The 19,406-nt window shown below is 50.8% G+C and overlaps 1 protein-coding gene across 7 annotated transcripts in view; it reads right to left on the reverse strand.

Moving 5' to 3' along the window:
* FLT4 (fms related receptor tyrosine kinase 4) overlaps positions 1-19,406 on the reverse strand; it is a 114,572-nt gene that overhangs the window by 23,134 nt on the left and 72,032 nt on the right. For 5 of the 7 annotated variants that reach the window (XM_075009452.1, XM_075009455.1, XM_075009454.1 and 2 more), the window contains 8 exons: positions 14,678-14,822; positions 9,664-9,772; positions 7,839-8,198; positions 6,561-6,707; positions 5,122-5,253; positions 4,104-4,210; positions 3,619-3,754; positions 1,695-1,799 (listed from right to left, as the gene is read on the reverse strand). In XM_075009452.1, the coding sequence (XP_074865553.1) occupies positions 1,695-1,799; positions 3,619-3,754; positions 4,104-4,210; positions 5,122-5,253; positions 6,561-6,707; positions 7,839-8,198; positions 9,664-9,772; positions 14,678-14,822 (1,241 nt within the window). The remainder of the gene's footprint in view (positions 1-1,694; positions 1,800-3,618; positions 3,755-4,103; positions 4,211-5,121; positions 5,254-6,560; positions 6,708-7,838; positions 8,199-9,663; positions 9,773-14,677; positions 14,823-19,406) is intronic. The other 2 variants (XM_075009456.1, XM_075009453.1) reach the window with 1 other exon arrangement.

A 19,406-nucleotide genomic window follows, 5' to 3' on the forward strand; every position in this document is an offset into this window, starting at 1 on the left:
TTGGAAGATGTTAATGAGGTGCTGACATGAATATGCAGTGCTTCACTAGCAAAATGGTGGCCGCATGCCTTTCAAAAGTGCTGCTTTCGGAATGCTGGCTGCCCGTGTAGATGGGGGCCTGTCGAAAGGAACCCCCAGGCTTCAAAAGCCCCTTCTTCCTAAAACCAAACATGAAGAACGGGCTTTTGAAATCAAGGAGGTCCTTTCAAAGGGTCCCCCGGCTACACAGGCAGTGTGAGTTCCGAAAGCAGCCCTTATGACTCATGTGCGGGCACCATTATGCTAATAGGGCACTGCATATTCATGTCAGCACCTCATTAGCATCTTCTAAACTGCTTCATTAACATGCTCCCTCCAAAAGTGTAGAAACAGCCAAAAAGGTATTCTGGACTAGCTTATTTCAAAATAACACTGCTGCATTTCAAAATACGACCTAGCTATTTCAAAATAGAGTGTCTACAAACACAGAGCCTATTTTGAAATAGAGCCATTGGATGTATTATGGATTACCTCAAAATAGGCTCTATTCCCTGTCTAAACAGCCCCTATTTTGAAATGACTATTCCGCATGCAAACAGCTATTTGGAATAGCTATTCCTCATGCAATGAGGTTTACTAATTTTGAAATAAGCCAACCACTATTTCAAAATTATTTTGAAAAAGTGGCAGAGTTGTGTAGACACTAGGATAGTTATTCTGAAATAACTTTGCTGTGTAGACATATCCGTAGAGGCATGCTTGCAAGGATGGCCACACAAGTTTCAGATCTCAAATATGTAGCATGCTGTCTTACTCCAGCTCTGAAACCGGCCCTGAAGCAGGTTCTACTTTCCTGACTTCAGCAGAACTGTGACTTACCTCCAATCTGAACGTAGTCCTTAAACATGAATTACAATCACATCTGAAAGCAAACCATTTGAACAGCAGCTCCCCCTCCACTTCCCAGTCAAGAATAGGGTTCAGGATTTTGTATCTCTCCTTTAAGAGACACTGGTCTCACCCAAACTCTTGAAATGAAGCAGGAAAGGTGTGTTTTCCTGCTCTTAGGTGTCTAGTATCAGCATTAACTCCAGCAGAACTCTGAACTTGAGACCAGGCAGATTTTTAAATATTTTGATTCCCAAAGTTATTGCACTTTATGTCAGATATGCAGTGATCTAGAGACTCATCAATTTGAGACCTTAAGGAGTTCTGCACAAATAGGGACAGGTTTTCAACAGGTGTGTAAAGATGCAAAGAGGTGCTTGGTGGGATTTTCAAAACTGCTCAAGCAGGTCTTTGCCTAACTCCAGTGTGTTGTGAAACCAGAGCTGATTCCAATGGGAGGTCTGAAAATCCTACCAGCATCTAAATACCTTTGAAAAGCTCGCCCTTTGTTCTTTCCTCCCATCTCCTCTGCCATGCTTCTTTCAATGGATCTGCATGGAGACAGGATGGCACTTATCTGAGGCCAATAGGATCAAAGGCCATGGAGCTAAACTTTAAAAAGGAAAATCATTCCTTTAGGGCCTGGTCCAACTTCCATTCTCTTGGGCTTTAATAGCAAGAGCACAGGTATGTATGCTAGCAATGACAGGGAATTTGTTTGAATCACCCAAGATGTTTCTGCAAAAGACAGAGGGACGTTCCCAGGAAGACAACTAATCCCCTGTTGTCTACAAAAGCCATTCATCTTCACCTCCCCGTTGTCCTACCTTTCAGCATTTTAACTGCCACTGTCTCACAGCTGTTACTCTTATTAATTCCAAAGGCAGAGGCTTCCACCACCTTCCCGAAAGCACCATGGCCCAGGACTTTACCTGTCAAGGAGTGAAACACAGGGTGAAAGGGAGCATCACAGAGGTCTGAGTCAAGGTCAGAGGCACGGGAATGGGACAAAAAGCAAACAGGAAACTGCAAGAAGGATAGAAGGAGTGAAAAGGAAGAGGAAGGAATGCAGCACGCACCCTTCCCAGGTGGCTGCCTGCTCACATGGCTATAATGAGAGAAAGGACAAGGGGGGTGGAACGGAGACAGACCCAGCACTGACAAAGCAGAGGAAGGAAATAGCTCATGGAGGTGAGGTGTCATTTGTTGCCCTTGAGCGGAGTGCGTGGGAAAGGTGTGCGTGACACCTTGGAGCAGAATGGCCAGCTGATGTCACCGTTCTGGTCCCTGGTGTTCGCACGCACAGCGCTTCATGTAACCCTTTGTACAGTGCAGTGGAGTGCAGTGGCGCTGTGCACGTGTGGGTGTGGGTGGGTGGGTGTGTGGGTGCATCGTCTAGAACTGGGGTATAGACTAGGGCTCTGCTGTGCCCTCAGCCTGGCACAGTTGTGCTCATGGAGCTCCCTGTTCCCTCAGGACAGCTGAAAGGAGATGCTCTGGGCAAGCCAGAAGCCCCAGGCTTCAAATACATGTGCTGCAATTCTCTTAGCCCTTCTGAGCTGGAAACCAAGCCCAACAGAAGGGCACTGCTGGGTGGGAGGTGGACCCTACTGGTGGGAATAGGGCGGCCGAGTTAGGAGCTGTGTGGTTTCCCTAGAGCAAGGTGATGAATACAGTGAAGGAGTGTTATAGGTTGCAGACCAAGAGCTCTTTCATAACACAAAAGCATTGGACTGGACACAGATAGTAACACAGCTCTGCAATAGTAAGCTCCCTCCCGGTGACCCAGTGCTAATCAGTTCTTCATCATACCCCTGCTGCACACATTAGTATTATTATGCCTATTTTGCAGAAGGAGAAACAAAATAAGGCCAAGTTCTCATATCTTGCTCCTGCACAACAGCCCCATAACTCCCTCAGTCGCCACACTGAAATCAGTGGGGTTTAGTACAGTCAGACAGCACTCATTGTGCATCGGGGTTCCAAATCTGGCCACAAGAGACAGGCCAAAGGTCACAGAATGGGATCAGAACCCATACGTCCTGACTGTAATGGCAAGATGTCATTCTTGACCCTATGCAGTGTTCTTGTAGCCATGCTGGTGGCAGGACATTAGAGAGAGAAGTTGAGTAAGGTAACACCTTATATAGGACCAACTTCTGAGCCTAGCTATGGGAGACTCAGCAGCATGGGTGATGGCTTCCAAAGTGCCAAAGCCACCAGCAGGGACTGATTTCAGACAAGTTTTCCAAACTCCTCCTCCTCCTCCTCACCACCACCCAGCGTGGATGAGGCAGGATCCCATGGGAAGAGCTCGCAGCTCTGAAACCTTTGCCACTGAGATACAAGAGCTCTCTGGGATGGGCTGTGAGTGTGCACAGAACACATTGTTCACAGGCAGAGCAGGGTTTCCCCGGGGTCTGGATTTGGGGGCCTGGTCAGGACAAAAGAGTGACTCCTGAATCCCAGTCATGCAGGGCCACAGAGAGACAGGGATACAATCCCGAATCCACAGCAAGTCTCAGGAGGCTGGCCAAGGAGGCACACAGAAATCTTCTAAGCGTAGCTGAGCCAGGGAATGTTTTAAGGTAGAAGCCCATGGTCTGGAAGCTGAGGAAGCAGTGGACACACAGTAGGAGGGAGCAAGAAAGTAGAGGCCGACCACCAGACACGAGCAAGAGGCTTGCAGCTGCTTGGTGGTGAGTTTGTAGCAGGGTCCTGTCTGTCCTGTGGCCAGTAAAGAGCTCTTACCTAGCCGGAGTCGCTCCCGTGGGAATTCCCACTTGCTGGAGTCATAGGGCAGGTACTCGCACTGCTCCTCCAGGGGAACCTCACCAGGGTCCATGATGATAGACAGGTAGCCGGTCTTGATGTCAGCATGGGCAGGCTGCAGGGATTAGCAACGACAGGGTGTGACCAGGCAGTTCAGCTCTGGTTCTGTCCGAACCCTTGTGCTGCGACCTGACTCCCTTGTCTTTTGGCACCAGAAAGTATTCTGCCTCCTTCCCTGTGGCTGCGGTGAGCCCCATACTTAGAAGGGAGCCAAACCAGAGCACCACTCAGTGGCCTTCCTATTGGCAATGCTAGGACAAGGCACATGCTTCAGTGGCGTTGAGCATCTCCTTTGCAGCTTCACCTGCCCCTCGGAGAAGCAAGAGCCTTGTGAACTCATATTTCCATCTTCTCTCTGATTTCCTGTCCTCCCGCCTGGGCTCCATGCTGAGGGGGCAACGTACCCTTTTGATGTTGCAGAAGATGAGGATGAGGAGGATCCAGAAGAAGACAGCGATGACTCCGGTCCCGATGAGGATCACGATCTCCACGTTGGTCCGGTCATCGGAGCCTGCAGCAGAGGAAGGGAAATTGAGGCATCAGAGAGACGCTCACTCACCTCCTGTTCCAGCCTTCTCCACCCTCATCACGCACCCCAGAGTGTAGTGTGAGGCAAGTGTCGGAGACAGCACCTCTGCGTCTCCTCTCTCAGACGGGGCTAAGGGCAAGAGAGCAAAAGGCACCGTTGTGAGAGTCCTGCTCCCTCTCTGGGAGGAGGCCTACAGTGCCCCAAAGTGTCCAAGCTTGGCTCAGCCACCTTTGGCCTCCTCCTCATGGCACCTTCAGGCCAGCAAGATGGTGGAGCCTTCCCTCTCAGCCAGGGCCCTCCTCAGGCAACCTTCCCCAGAGCTCCAGGTATGGAGCCCTAGGAAACCTCCTCACCCCACAGGACCCGCTCTGCCCTGACATTGGCCGTTTCCCCATCCTTCACCAGCTGGGCTGGGGATTACCTGGAGCAGGGCGTGGCAGAGGTGGCGGGTGGCAGCAGCAGCAGAGGGTCCCCCTCCCCAGCCTCCCTCCAGCAGTCACCTCCTCATCATTGTCCTGCACTGCGCCCTCCCAGCTGCTAAGTCCTGCTTCTCTGGGGGCGGTAGAGAGTGGAGGCCACATCCCACTGCTGCAGGGAAGTGGCCTCAGAGGACTGGGAGGGCGCAGTGCAGTGTTGCGGAGCAGGCTGCCACTACCGCCACGTGGGGAGGGCAGGCGATCTGGGGCGGCGGGAGGTGACCCCCTGCTGCTGCTGCCGCCTGCTCCACGTAGGATGGCTGAGGCGACTGCTGCAAGGCCCCCCAAGGCTCTGCTCTCAACTCTGCGTCAGCCGCCTCAGAGCACACAGATGCAGCGTGAGGCCTTGTGCCTCCGGCTTGTCTGCATTCCCAGAGTCTGGGGGCACTGTCCCCCCGGCTCGGGACACTGGCGTACCTTCCACAGAGACGCTGGCCGAGGAGTTCACACAGCCCTTGGCATTGCAGACGCTGCACAGGTAGAGCCCTGCGTCCTCTTCTCTCACCCTCTGGATGCTCAGCCGCTGGTTCGAATCGGCCAGGTCAATCCCTGAGAGATACAGAGGCTGATGGCGTCAGTGCGAGCTGGTGCCGTCTCCGGAGGGAGGGGGCTCTCATGCCAGAAAAAATCAGGCTTGAGATAAGGTGCAATCAGGGGGATCAGCCTGGGCTCCCCACTGCGCATGACCGCAGCCAGGAACAAGGTTTTAACATAGCTTGCCCAGTCTGCAGTTGGTGCCCCCCCCAACCAAGCGTGGCCCAGGTGCAGCATCAGGTCTAATTGAATATTGCCTAAAAGATATTATCTAACATGTCACAGAGCACGGCCTCTTTTCTTCCTTCAGACATGGACTACAGACAGGTTATAAAAAGCGCCTCAGGAGCCTGTGTAAGGGAATGGCTCAAAGCAGCCAGGGAAACACACAGGACTCAGAGCACAAGGCCCCATAGTGGGGAAGGTGGGAATGATCCCATGACTGGCTCCAATTTCACAGCCCCCCTGGAGTGCATAGCACCACTGTTCTCTCTAATTTTCCCATCAATGTGCAGAATAAATTTTGCTGTGTGCACCAAGGCAGGTGTAGATGTGTACCACCAATAGAAACACAGGCTGTGGGCACTGTGCAGGCTCTGCTAATCAGCTGGGCAGCACTCGAATCTCTCCCGGGCAGCTGGTCAACTGCACAGCTTCCAGGAAACACCGCACGGCACTATCTATGAAGCCATTGCATTTGAATCATGCCCTCACCCTTCCGCTGAACACATGTTGGCAAAAATTAGCGTTGCTAGCTGGGCTCGAGTGATTTTCCCTTCAGAGATGTGAAAGATTTTTTTTTGACACAGAGCCATGTAGCTAAACCGTGCCACAGATTAGCACCTTCGTTAGCTGCAGTGTGGCTTCGTTACATGACTAATCCATACTTCTCAGCCCAAAACCTCCAGGCTGTTCAGGACAGATAAGGCAGAGTGTGCTGGCAGCATTGGTGTAAAACCGCCATAGGGTCTAGTAACAAACGCAGCTTTCAGTTTTAGACGGAGTATGGACACGGTCTAATTCCATGACAGTGTGTAATGGTTCAGCAACTCCTATCTGCACAGGCCTCTGGATAAAGCTTACCAGCTGTGTGTACACATGGCATAAATGCAGCTGCACCTGCACCAGGTCCTACTGCAGTGTGGCTGGCCAGTGAGGACACAATCAAATTGTGGCAGAACTTGGTTAAAAACCTTATTCCAGACCACTTATCTCGCAGAGAATCAGGGCATGGCAGGGCCATGACTTAAATCTAGTTTGCCCGCCCGTCCTTTAAAAGAAGATTCAACTCCACCCCGCCACCCCCCCGGAACCAGCTGTACCTGAAACTTCTTCCACCAGCTTCTCGTCTTTATACCAGCTGATATCAGGAATGTAAGCCCCATCCACCTTGCAGCGCATCTCTATCGAATCACTGACGTTCACCCATATGTTGGTCAGGTTCTGCTTCAGTCTGGGGACCTCGAGGGCTAAAGGAGCGACAGCCACACAAAGGGGAGATTAAAGCAAGCAGGAGGTTGTGTGTTCTTAAGACCTTCTCAGCCCATACAGTCCAGGGGAAAAAATTCTAAGGGGTTCTAATATACCGTAAATATTGAGTATCGAGCCCCTGCTGCAGGGGTGGCCCACCCACAGCTCTCGAGCCACATGGGGCTCTTTGCTCAATGAAATGCGGCTCCTGCTCAGAGCTGCGCACCCAGAGTGCTCATTGCCGCCCTATGCACGTGCCCCGGCACCTGGAGGCAGAAGCACGTGGCTGCAGCAGTGGCTCTGGCGAGACCCAGGCATTGGATTAGAGCAGGGGTGGGGAGTGCTGGGGGGGTGCCTGTCTGTGTGGGAGGAGAGGAGGATTGGGTCAGAGTGGGGCTGGGGCTGCCCGGCTCTCGGGGAGGGGATAGGGATTGGATTAATCAGGGAGGCTGGAGGCTACTGGCTCTGGGGGATATATGCAGGTAGATAGATAGATACAAAACCAAATATATAATACACGGCTCTTTGCACTCTATCCACAGCTATTTTGGCTCTTAGTCTTTAACTGGTTGGCCACCCCTGCCCTGCTGGGTGAGGTTGACGCTTAGAGTGCTGGGAGCTCTCTCCTGGCCAGTATGCCTGGCTGCTTGTGCCCTGTTTACCCCCTCTCAGGGCTTCCTTGTATGCTCCTTGCCCTGTATGTCTCCCCCACCAGAGTCTCTGTCTACCTGTGCAATGTTGACAGGCAGGACAGAATCTAGAACCCCTGGAGCGCAGTGCAGGAGCCTGTCCTGCTTGAGCTAGAAGCCAGCTAACTCTTAGCTAGGGCTGAGAGGAGACTCATTCTCTCTCTCTCTGCAGGAGGTCTAAGTGCCACTACAAGGGACAGTGAACCACACCCAGTAGCAGTGTTCCTCTAATTTTTTCCATCCATGGGGGGAATACATTTTGTCATGGGCGCCAAGGCATGTGCAGATGAGCACCACCAATAGAAACACAGGCCACCGGCTGTGGGTGCACGGCTAATCAGCTGGACAGCACCGGTATTTCTCTTTGGTGGCCACCCAAGCGCTCAGCTTCCAGGAAACACTGCCCAGTAGGTGTGTGGGTTACACCAGCACGTTCCTCACCCTGCACGGAGATGTACTTTTTGTGGCAGTGTTTCTCTCTGGTCTTCCGGTTCTGCACCTCACACACATAGTCTCCCTCCTCCTGCAGTGAGATGTTGGGGATGGTGAGCAGCAGGGCCGCGTCTTTGGAGTCGGGTTCAAAGCGGAGTTCCCCTTGCATCTTGGTTGCGTAGTGGTGGACGTTCTTGCAGTCCAGGACTAGCGGGTTGCCTTCCTCGTCGTGCAGCTTCGAGAGGTTCAGACGGTACCACTGCAAGTTCTCATAGGTGTAGTTGTCCGCATTGCAGCTCAGCCTCAGATCCTGTCCCTCAATGGGCTCCTCTGAGGGCTGAGACTCAATCTCAAAGCCATCTGGAATGGCTGCCGGGAAGGCAAGGGAAGAAGATGGAGGTGTGAGTGAAATTTTAGGGCACCATGATGCAACAAGGCCTTACAGGGCAGAATTGTCCCCTGTGCTTAGTACCCTGATTCCATCTTGTACATAGACAGGAATTGAAAACAAAACTTCCTAAAGCACAGTGCATGTTGCTGCTAAGAAATCGCTAAAGCTCAGAGGAGTCCTGGGGGTTGCAATGAAGGTCCAGGCTCAGAGTAAGATTAGACCACAAATGAAATAAGGTTGCAGACTCTGAAGTTAGCTTTCAGTGGTTACTTCCCTGTTCCAGTATTAAAACACAGGGTTCCAAATCGCTTGTGCAAAAATGTGTTAGTACCCAAGCACATGTACATGCAAGCAAGAACTTGTACGTACAAAGTAAGCAAGTGCCCATGCATCAGGTTACTTAGGATGCAATTATCCAGTTTGCCTATGCAAATAAATATCTGCCTACCCACAAACTGGCTGTGTGTGCAGTGTTGTTATTAGTTATTTAGATAGCACCACCACCACCACGTGCTGGGCTGTTTGCATACAGGCTCCATTCCCATTGAATCCACCCAGCCCTCAATCACAGTAGCACCATGAAATCCTGTCCAGCTCTCAATCTCTACGTAGCAGGGACATGGGCCTGTAACAGGGTGAAGGGAATTGTGGCTCAGGACTGTATCAAGGAAATGTATAGAGCATTTCATTGTGTGATTCTGGCTTTAGCCAACACTGTCATTCTCCAGCTTTTAAAAACTCAGCTACTGTCGATCAAATTCTCCCTGCACCCCATGCTTCTGCCAAGTCTCTGATGCGCGAATGTAAATGGGGAAGAATGAAGTCACAGTAAAGAGCACTAGAGGGAGCTGTTGACTCAGACACACCTGAGAGTTGCAGCTCTGACTGATTTTACTGTTACAACAGAATAAGGTTGTGAACTCTGCACTCCAAGGCAGGTGGGGTAAGAGTGCGAGGAGAGAGGATCTGCAATCAGTGACTTGTGTAGTCGCAGAAGATGCAGATACGGGCATCATTCTTCAATGCTGAACTGAAAAAATACCCAGCACTGCCCCTAACCCTGCAGCAGTAACCAAGCTGGTTTCTCCCTATTTATTGCTGCCTTAAAAATAATGCTATTCCACTTTAACAGCTAAGCGTGCTACCACGATGTGTCTTTGCCAGCTGGAGATGAGTGTTCGTCAGCACTCCTTATGTGGGATTACATCTCAAGTTAACATGAAAGCTGCAGCTAGTGAAAAATACAGCTGGCTTGTAAACAACGAGTGTCTCTTGGTGAGCACATGACACCAGGTCTCTGGGATCTGCATTGGCTGCTGCAGGATTGCCAGGTGGAGTTTAAGGTTTGGACCAACAATGCCCTAAGTGGCTTTGGGGCCTGTTTATTGCACTTTTTGTGGGACCCCAGACTGACAGCCCTCCCTGGCATGTGGTGGCACTCACTGGTCACATAGAAGTAGATCAGCCGTTCATCTCGACCCACTTTGTTGGAGGCAACGCACTTGTACACGACAGAAACATTGGCTTCCTGGATCACCAGTTTGCTGACCGTCTGATAAAGGAAGAGAGTGTCAGGGTGAATGATGGTGAGCGGAAAAGACAGGATCTTCACTGCTCTCAGCCTGACAATGGGACAGGCAGAAAAATACAAACAGCAAAATCCTCCCCCGCCCCAAACCCTACAGGACTGTTCTACTCTGAAAAGTGACTGTGCAAAAATGGCTCTTTCCTATCCAGTGTACCGCTACTGAGGCTTGTGGCAGCAATCTCTTTTTGCTGCGTTCTACTCCCGTAAGCACTGCAGAGCCTACGTGGTTATCGGAGAGTGAGCAGAGAGTATCTTAGAGGAGTAGCCACATTAGTCTGCAACTTTAAAGACAACAAGCAGTCCTGTGGAATCTTAGAGACTAACAAATGTATTAGGCCATGAGCTTTGGCAGGTAAAACCCACTTCCTCAGATAAATGGAGTGGAAATTACAGTATCCACAGTATATACACAGAAAAAGAAGTTATCTGCCAGTTGTAGGACCAGTGTTAATGAAGCAAATGAAGTCAGGTTGGATGTGTCTCATTCACAGCATGTGACATGGAAATACAAAAATCAAAGGCAGGGAAATTGCCTTGGCAATGCGTGAACCACTTGAGATCTTTATTCAAACCTAACTTGATAGTGCTGAATTTGTAAATGAATTCCAGTTCAGATGTCTCCCTCTGTAATCAGGTGATAAAATTCTTTAGTAGAAAGACAGCTACTTTTAAATCCACTATTGAATGTCCAGGCAGGTTCAAATGTTCCCCTACATGTTTAGGTGTGTTACCATTCCTGGTGGCTGATTTGTGTCCATTTATTCTTTGGCACAAAAACTGTCCTGTTTGGCCAATATACATGGCAGAGGGACATTAGTGGCACTTGATGGCATATCTCACATTAGCGGATATGCAGGGATATGAGCTTATGTGGTTAGGTCCCTATACAAGTGACACCATTGCAGTCTGGGTGACAAACAGTGAAAGGAAAAGAGCTCAGCTAGATTCCCAGCTGCAAAGTGACCATCCATCCCTTATTAGGAGGGACAGTTCCATATCTGGGACGCCAGAAAGGAGTCCTTACTTATTTTCTAAAAGGGACCAATGGTCCCGTATTTGAGCCTTCCCCCTGCCCCTGACTTTTTCAGCCAGCAGCTGTGCAGGCACAGGTGCTGGCTGGAGTCACTCCCCCAAGCCTTGGGGAAGCTGGGGAGCACCAGTGGCTGCCACCAGTGGCAGAGCAGCAGCTGCTGCTTCCCTGGGGGCTCCCAGAGAGGGCAGGCAGCTACGCTTTTCTGGGGCTCCTGGGGATGGCTGGTGGCTGCTGCCTCCTTCCCTGCTCCCCAGGGCTTGGTGGAGCCGGGAGAAGCCTCCCTTACCCCACATATCTCCCTGTCCTGTATTTGGGACAGGGAGACATGGTCGTCCTACCTAGCTGCCAAGTTTAGTTTGCAGGACTTTCAGCTGGGAAGGAAAAAAATAAATAAATTGAGCACATCTGAACATGATGTGCCTCAGCATTGTTTTTCAGCTGCATCTCAGAGCGATATTGCACTTTGGCCCTCATTAAGGAAGGCAGTAAAGCACGTGCTTAAAGCCCCACTGAACACAATGGGACTTGAGAGCCTGCTTAAAGTGTTTTCCTGAAGAGGGTTCTTTAGCATCAAGAGAAAATCAGGGGTATGGAGACATTGTGCATCTCATTATCTTAGGGCCTGGTGTGATTTTTCCTGCACTCTGTAAATTCCAAGCTTTCGTTTAAAATTCGTCTCCCTTTTGCCATGGCCAGCATGCACCCATTGCAAAGTAAGCAAACGCTGCTGTTCTGTTAGTACAAACAGTGTCATCGAAGGGAAGGCCAGAAGGGTCCACCAGCTCATAGGCTGATCTCTTGTATGTCAGAGGCCACCAATGCTGCTCAGCATCTACACACTGAACCAGCAATGGGCAACATAGGCTAGTGAGTGGGCCACAGGAGTGGCCCTCCTTCATCTCCACAGACTGTCTCTTGGGCAGGGCCAATCAGATGAGGGGCCAGGAGGGTGCTCAAAAGGGGCCTCAAGTTTATGTACTTGTTAATTTTTTTGAATTTAAGTTTCTCAACTTGTTTTTATGCTCATCCGTCAATAATTAGAGCATTTGCGCAGAGAAAGACTAGGAAAGCGTGTTCGACTAACAATATATTTAAACGAGTCTCGTTCTTTTTGGTGCCTTATTTGGTTTGTGTGTCTTGTCATTTTTTAATTTGTATTATGGCTAGGAGCCTCAACAGCCGGAAGGGGGCCAGGCCTCTCTGGATCTCTGAGAGGGCCAGCTTGTGGGCTACTCACAGAACCCCAATGGGCCTCCTTTGGTCATCGGACTGCATTTGCCCACTCCTGCACTAAGCCCAGCAAGTGAAATTAGACAAAGACATTACCTCCCACAGGAGAATACATTATTATGTGACACTGCCAGGGGATAGGAGGGCCAGAGAGGTGCACCAATGACCCAGGTCCCTGTAACAGCTGGGAAATGTCTCCAGAAAAACAATAGCATGCAACATTAAAGGTTCACCTTACTCAGGTGTGAACTTCAAAACTGAGTGTTACGAAACACTTTTCACTCAAAATACATTTCAGCATGGAGCCTTGTACCACACATTTCTTCCCCCCCTTCTTTACTTGAAAACACCTAGATAATTAAATGCAAAAAAACTATGATGCAATGTGTAAAAAGTGGAAGAAAATGCAAAACTTAAAATTCTGACAACAAAAGTAATTTGTCCACCACAGGCATCCCTTATATTTTATAACACCAATTTTGTGAGCTAAATAAGAATACACTAAGTTATGCCATTAATCCAAATTAACAGGCATAAAAAAATACCATATGTCTGCAACATGGCTGAGTTCAACTTGTTGGAAGCTAATGTGTCACATTTTCTGGCATTTTGTGTCTTTTTGCTGTGCACTCATAATTTTGCACTAATGCAGGGATCTTTGCATTTCATGTCCATCTGTTTGTATAGGCTGGATCACGAGATGCTGAACCCACCATTGCACATATTGGGCATTTTAGCCAATTTTTACACCACCAGCTATGAACTGATGAGTGAAGTCTGACTGGGGGTTCTCAGATGATGACCTGTGGATCTCCTTGGACTGGAGAGTCTTTTCTGAAGAATGAAGAGTAAACCTAGCAGACTGGAGGTTCAGAAGCGGGGTGGGTCCCTCACAACACCTCTCTAGTAGGGGCCAGCAGAACAAATTATAGAAGTCCCCTTTGGGGACAAAACTTCCCACCACTGACTGCAAAATTCTCTTCTCCCAGAGCCTTGGAAACTCCCATGGGGCTTCACTGTCTGACTTACAGCTTTGGAATACTACCTTCAAAGTTAAATCTAACTAGCATGGGTGTGGGAAGGACAGAGGTGACGAATGCAAGGGATAGAGGAGGAAGGAGAAGAAAAGAAGACAAGGAGGAGGCGCAGAGCAGAGGAACGAAGGATCTAAGTGGTACAAGAAAAGATGAAAACAGTGTTCAGAAGTTCTAGTGAAGTTCACAACAATCTCCCAATACACCTGTTTGTCACCAATTCACACGCCTGCTCTTGTTGTGGGCATTCAACCACTAACCCCAATTCAGAACTGTTCTGAGCAGATGCACAGGCAGCATCTTCTCATCCATCGCCCCTTCTGGCACAAGTGGCGGATTCCTGGCTGGGGCCTTGGAACAGGAAGCGACTTTGGAGGTGTGTAGGAAAACAGGAAGTGACTTTAGGAAGCTGAGAGCCATTTGTTTGTTCTCAAGCCTGCATCCCTCTGCGTGTGTTTGGTGTTGAACACTCTAGCCTTGAACAGGAAGTTAGTCATGAACGAGTGCGCAGGGCACTGCCCCTTACGGCTACAAGGGGAGGTGGGGGTGGAAAGAAACAGCCATTGAGTGCTGACCATGCTTTTATAAGGCCACGCATCAGAAAGAGGGAGAGATGTCCCTTCAAGAGAGGAAGTGCTGTGTGAGAGCTGATGGAATTTTTTGGACACCCAGGGGCACCTCCTGCACAAACACGTTTTCATTCACAACGCAGAAGTGGACTTGGGCCAGGATTTCTACACAGCCTTGGTTTGCTGGCTCTTCTCTCAGTCCACACAAACAAGTGAAATGCACCACTGAAGGTGGGCCATATCCTGGGGTGTTTAGCCCTTTCCCCCTCAGCCCTGGTCCTCAGTCCCTCTTTCTGGGGAGCCTGGTGACTCATCACTAATATTTAGTTTACCCCTCCAATTTAGCTGACTTATTCCTGATTTCATACTGGCATTCTGCTTCTAAGAAGCAATTCTCGTGCATGGCATTGAAGGGAGGGGAGTTCGAGGCACAGACTGAGGTAGGAGAGGGACCTGTCTCTGGGATTCTGTCCAAGGTAGCACTGAAGCTAAAGGAAACCCTTCTCTCTCCAGTTTGGTTTTGCAGACACAGCTGGAGCTGCATGTCAGGCAGTAGGGAACTATCCCAGCCACATGACATGATACTGCCTACAACTCCCTGAGTCTTGGGTCTCAGCCACCCTCTCTCCTGGCCTTTGACCGGGCTGGTGCTTCTATCTCACAGCTTAGTTCTTGGCACAGCTCACCATTGTTGTTCTGCAATTATGAGACTACTGGGTGCCATTAGAGCATGCCCAGGGAAATGATGTGTGCGGCTAGACATAGTTGAGAGATTCCACGTCATAAATTCAGGCCATTGTTTACAGAGATGTGACCTCACCAGGGTTCACTCCAATTTTTAACATCCATGGGCAGACTACATTTTGTAACATGTACCAAGGCAGGTGTGGCTGTGTATCACCAGTGGAAACACAAGTTGCTGGCTGTGGGTGACAGTGGGTGCTCTGTTAATCAGCTGGGCAGCCACTCAAGAACTCAGCTTAGAGAGAACGCTGGACTTCACCTTATTTCTTCCTTCCACAGACTCCGTCCAGGTGTCGATGCTCTCGATGGGGTTCACGGCATCCAGCTGGGACACGTCCTTCCAGTCTTTGCACTCGGGCATCCGGTCCCGCTGATGGCGCCTGGCTGCCCGATGCTTGCTGCTGCTTCCCGGGCAGCCATGCAAGAGAAGCAGGGGAGGGGAGAGAGGGTGTGCATTGAGAAGGAGACCTAGTGGGAGATCTCATCTCTGCAGAATGGGGACTGAGAGCTGGACAAGAGACCCTCCTAGGGTGAGGAAATCTCTCCCAGTGGCAATACATCACATGTCCATGGTGCTTTGCACCTGGCGACCCATAACATGTCCACAGGCTAGTTAAGCTCATGGTTGAGATGGAGAAACTGAGGCAAAGAAAGGGGATGTGACCTTAGGCTCCAAGGCTACTACCCCGACCGCAAAATCATCCTTCCCCTAACGACGATGGAGAAGGTGTAACAAGATGGTTTGTTCTGCTGCTGAGGCACCTGGGATTCAGCCAGCCCTGATTATAGGAAAATTCTTACTTGAGTCAGCAAATGCCCTATGAAGGGTGGCAGGTGGGTGCAGTTAGTGGGGGTGGTACTCAGGAAGGAGAGGCTGGAGAGCAGGTAGCTGGCAGGAAGCAGCAGTTGCAAGGAACAAAACTGTCTCAGGCAGAAGCTTTGGACTGTGCCTCACTCAGGCAAACAGGGCTGGGAACCAGGGTTCTCTCTAATTTTTTCCATCCATGTGTGGGATACATTTTGTAATGTGCACTGAGGTATCCGGGGATGTGCACCGCCAGTAAAAAGAAACCCACGCTGCTGGCTGTGAGGGCTCTGGGCACCATTTGAATCTCTCCTGGGTGGCTGCCCAAGTGCTCAGCTTACAACGAACACTGCTGGGAACCCCCAACCAAGGGAGAGAGATGCTGAACTGGGGTTAGGTCCTAGGAGACAAGCAGCCCTGTGGGGTGTCCTCGGAGACAAACAGGGCACAATGGGGACAAAGGGGGCAATTGCCTCTGGGCCCGGCCTTTCAAAGGGGTCTGGAGCTCTGGCCATCACCACTACTACATTGACAGTGGTGGTGGCTGGAGGTCCAGGTCCCTTAGACATGTCATGGGAGTGCTGCTCTGGCTGTGTGCAGCTGGGGGATGGCGTGCAGAGTAACTGGCTGGGCAGCACTGAGAGCTAACAGAGAGCTGAAACCTTGGCTCCGCTCCTTCTGGGTTGGGAGCCAGGGTCCCATCCCACCTTGCACCGAGGCCCTTAGCAGCTGTCGGCACCACTGCAGACAAGTGTATTCTGAAAGCAACTAAGTTGGAGCCTGGATATATTTTAATCTCCTTTGAACTGTCTTGGGTTTGGTTAAAGGACCCCATGAAGGAGACAATGGGTCAGAGGGATGCTCAGGTGGCAACCAACCCTGCTCCGGTGGGAGCAAAGGCCCAGTCATTGGCGCCACGCTCAGTGTCCTGCTCTCTTCCAGTTTGGTTTGCTCCATAGCAAGGCTGAGATCCACATCGTGTTTCTTCTGAGTCTAATTCAGAGCACTGAGGGAACAAAAGCCACCATGTGGCTGGGGTGACATTAGCTGATGTTCCCTCCCTGCACGGAGTGTCTCTGAGGGCTCTAACCTACTGAAGCCCAGCACTAGGCCTGAGGAGAAATGTCTCCAACACAGCTGCTGCAGGCATCTAAGAGAAATGGGACTGAGAAGTTCACCTGGGCACCAGCACCCTCCAGGCTCTCACCACAGATGCTGGGGGGTGGGTGGGTACGGGGAAGGGAAAATTTGGTCTTTGAGCCTCCAGGTGTGCAGAACCAAGTCTTCACAGGAAACCTGGGTACAAACTGCAGCTGGGCCTTACGAGCTGTGCGTTTCAGAAACGTGCGTGCACCAGGGCATGTGGTGAGGAGGGGGCGCTCAGCTGGGTGAGGAAGTGGGCTGGGGTGTGTGCTGAGACACAAGGGGGGAGGAAAGAAGACCCAGGGTCATCCAGAGCAAAGGCATGGGGGTGTCAGCAGAGGGCCCTGCACTGACAGCAAGCAGTCTGGGGTGCCCAGTGTGTGAGGAGCCGCAATCCATGCAGGGTACAGGGCTCTGCAGTGAATGGTCCCTGACATATCTGAGGTAGCTGTAAGGGGCCGAGTGCCCTGAAGTGTGAGAGCCCTGGGGGCAACGTCAGGAATCTGTGTAAACAACAGGAAGTCAGGAAGAAGCCTCCTGCATCCTCCGGAGCTGCACTACGCTGAAACACTGCGGCCTTGAGAGACAGTGCTTATAATTCATCAGCGCCTCTGCTTCCTGATCAGGCCGGCAAGTGCTCACGTGCTATTGGAGAGACACTGGTTTCCTCACCGGTTACAACAGAACCTTCATGGCCTAGGTGTTTGTGTCAGTGCCCAATTTCCTCCACGCCCAATGACTCTCCACTGGCTTCGTTCTCCACATGTCTCACTAGCTGTATCTCCACTCAGTCTGCTCCCCTCAAATGGGTGTGGAAGCATTGGAGAGAGTACAGCGGAGGGCAGCGAAACTGATGAGGGGCTGGAGCACATGACTTATGGGGAGAGGGTGATGGATTTGTGTGTGTTTAGTCTACTGAAGAGAAAAGCGAGCAGGGGATTTGATACCTGCCTTCAACTACCTGAAGGGAGATTACAAAGAAGATGGAGAGAGGCTGTTTTCAGTGGTGAAGGAGGACAGAATGAGGAGAAATGGTCTCAAGTTATGGGTGAGTGAGTGGGAGGGGGCCAAGGTTGGATATCAGAAAATACTGTTTCACTAGAAGGGCAGTGAAGCACTAGAATGCACCTAGAGAGGTGGTGGAATCTCTATCCCAAGAGGTTTTTAAGTCCTGGCTTGACAAAGCCCTGGCTGGGATGATTTAATTAGAGTTGATCCTACTTTGGGCAGGGGGCTGGACTTGATGACTTCCTGAGGTCTCTTCCAACCCCAGGCTTCTATGACTCTATGATTCTAAATGCCCTCCTAGAACAGTTCCACTGGAGGAAGCAACGACAGGCACACTGGTGAATTAAACCCAGCGGGTTAATGAATTTAGAAGAGTTACTCCACCAATGAGGGAGGGAACATTGGCTAATGTCACCCAAGCCACATGGTGACTTTTATTCCCTCCGTATATACACTGCATCTAAGAACACCAAGAAGGTCTTTTAGCCTCAGTTGCCTCTTTTTCCATGGGGCTTTTGAAAGGGCTCCCTGTCTGATGGAGACCCTGGGAAGACGCGTCTTTGGCTTCTTTGTTCATCCCGCTCCCAAAAATAGTAGAGCGACAGGTCAGCTAAGCACCAGGGATCTCAGAGATTCTCTTCAGTCAGAGCCTCCTTCTTCCATCCCTTTCAGCAGGGCCATCCGTACCCACATGCAGAATATGCAGCTGCATAGAGCATCCAGAAATTTGGGGCACCACTGGGTCTTAAGGTCCCTCTGCCACCTCTTCCTACACCATTTCTGTGGCTTTGCTTCCTCTAGAGAGGAGCGAGTCAACTGAAATGTGACAAAGCCTTCCAGAGCTATTAGGCTATTAGACCAGTGGTGTCCAAAAGAAATTCACCACTTGCTACAGCCCCCCGGCACCACCTCCAAGCCAGGCACCCCCCCACCCAGACACCCTCCCCCATCCCCAGCCAGGCACCCTAAACCCTCACCCCAAACTGCCAGTGACTCACCGGGGCCACCATCAGAGCTGCGCGGCACAAACTGCCCAGCCACGCTACGCCTCCCAGCTGCCACGAGCCGCGTAAGCTGCCCGAGCTGCCTAATCAGCTCAGCCAGGCTGCCCAGCCACCCGAGCCACCCAACCGCGCCGCGCTGCCTGGCCGACCTCTGCGAGCTGTAGCTGCAGAAGAAGCCTTCTTGCCACTGCCGCCACGCACGTCCCACCAAATGGTGGGGTGCATGGATGGAGCAGTGTCCCAAGCACTCAGCTCTCCTGAGCAGCATTCCCCACATCCGGCTGTCCTGTTTGCCACATGTGGCAGCATATCGCACCCTGCTAGTCTAGACCGCAGGCTTCTGTCAACAAAACTTCTGGCGACGGAGCACACGTACAGACTGCAGACCTCTTGGAAGAGATCTGCCAGTCAGGAGCATTCTCTTGCCATCCCTGTGCACCTTGTTCCACAAAGAAGAAGGGATGTCTGGGCAAAGGGTTTTTTTTTCTGACATTTGGCGCTGTGTGGATGGGCCAAATGTTGGCAAAGCCTCTCTGGACTGAGCTGTCGGCAATCTAGATACAGCCTTAGAGAGCGCTGAACCTGTGAAAGAGCCATTCAAGTGGTAATGAGGCCATTTAACAAGCGTTTGCCAACCCCAGGTCTGTACTGTCATTTTCTGAATTTCCTGTTCGTCGACAGGACCTGAACTTAAAATTTACTTTCAAAATATTTCATTAGTGTGTTGCTGAAGACTGTAAAAAAAATCACATCTCTGCAAAATCATCCCCCAATCCCCTCTGCCATCTGGAAGAGGGGCACCAATTTAATAGGATTATGTAGGGCCCCATAAATCCTAAAGGTGGCTCTGTCTTTTAGTAGGGAAAAGCAGGAAGGATCCAGAGACACTTTGGGTTGCACGTCCCAGTCCGTGAAGAGACAACTGCTCTCCTGCCCAGTTCAGAGGTTAACCAAGCAGACACCAAAGTAAAACACCACAGACTTCTGACCCAGACCTTTCCTATAGGAGACATGCAGGCAGCCAGCTC

Source organism: Carettochelys insculpta, chromosome 15 (assembly GCF_033958435.1).
Source record: "Carettochelys insculpta isolate YL-2023 chromosome 15, ASM3395843v1, whole genome shotgun sequence".
In the NCBI taxonomy this organism is placed as follows: domain Eukaryota; kingdom Metazoa; phylum Chordata; order Testudines; family Carettochelyidae; genus Carettochelys; species Carettochelys insculpta.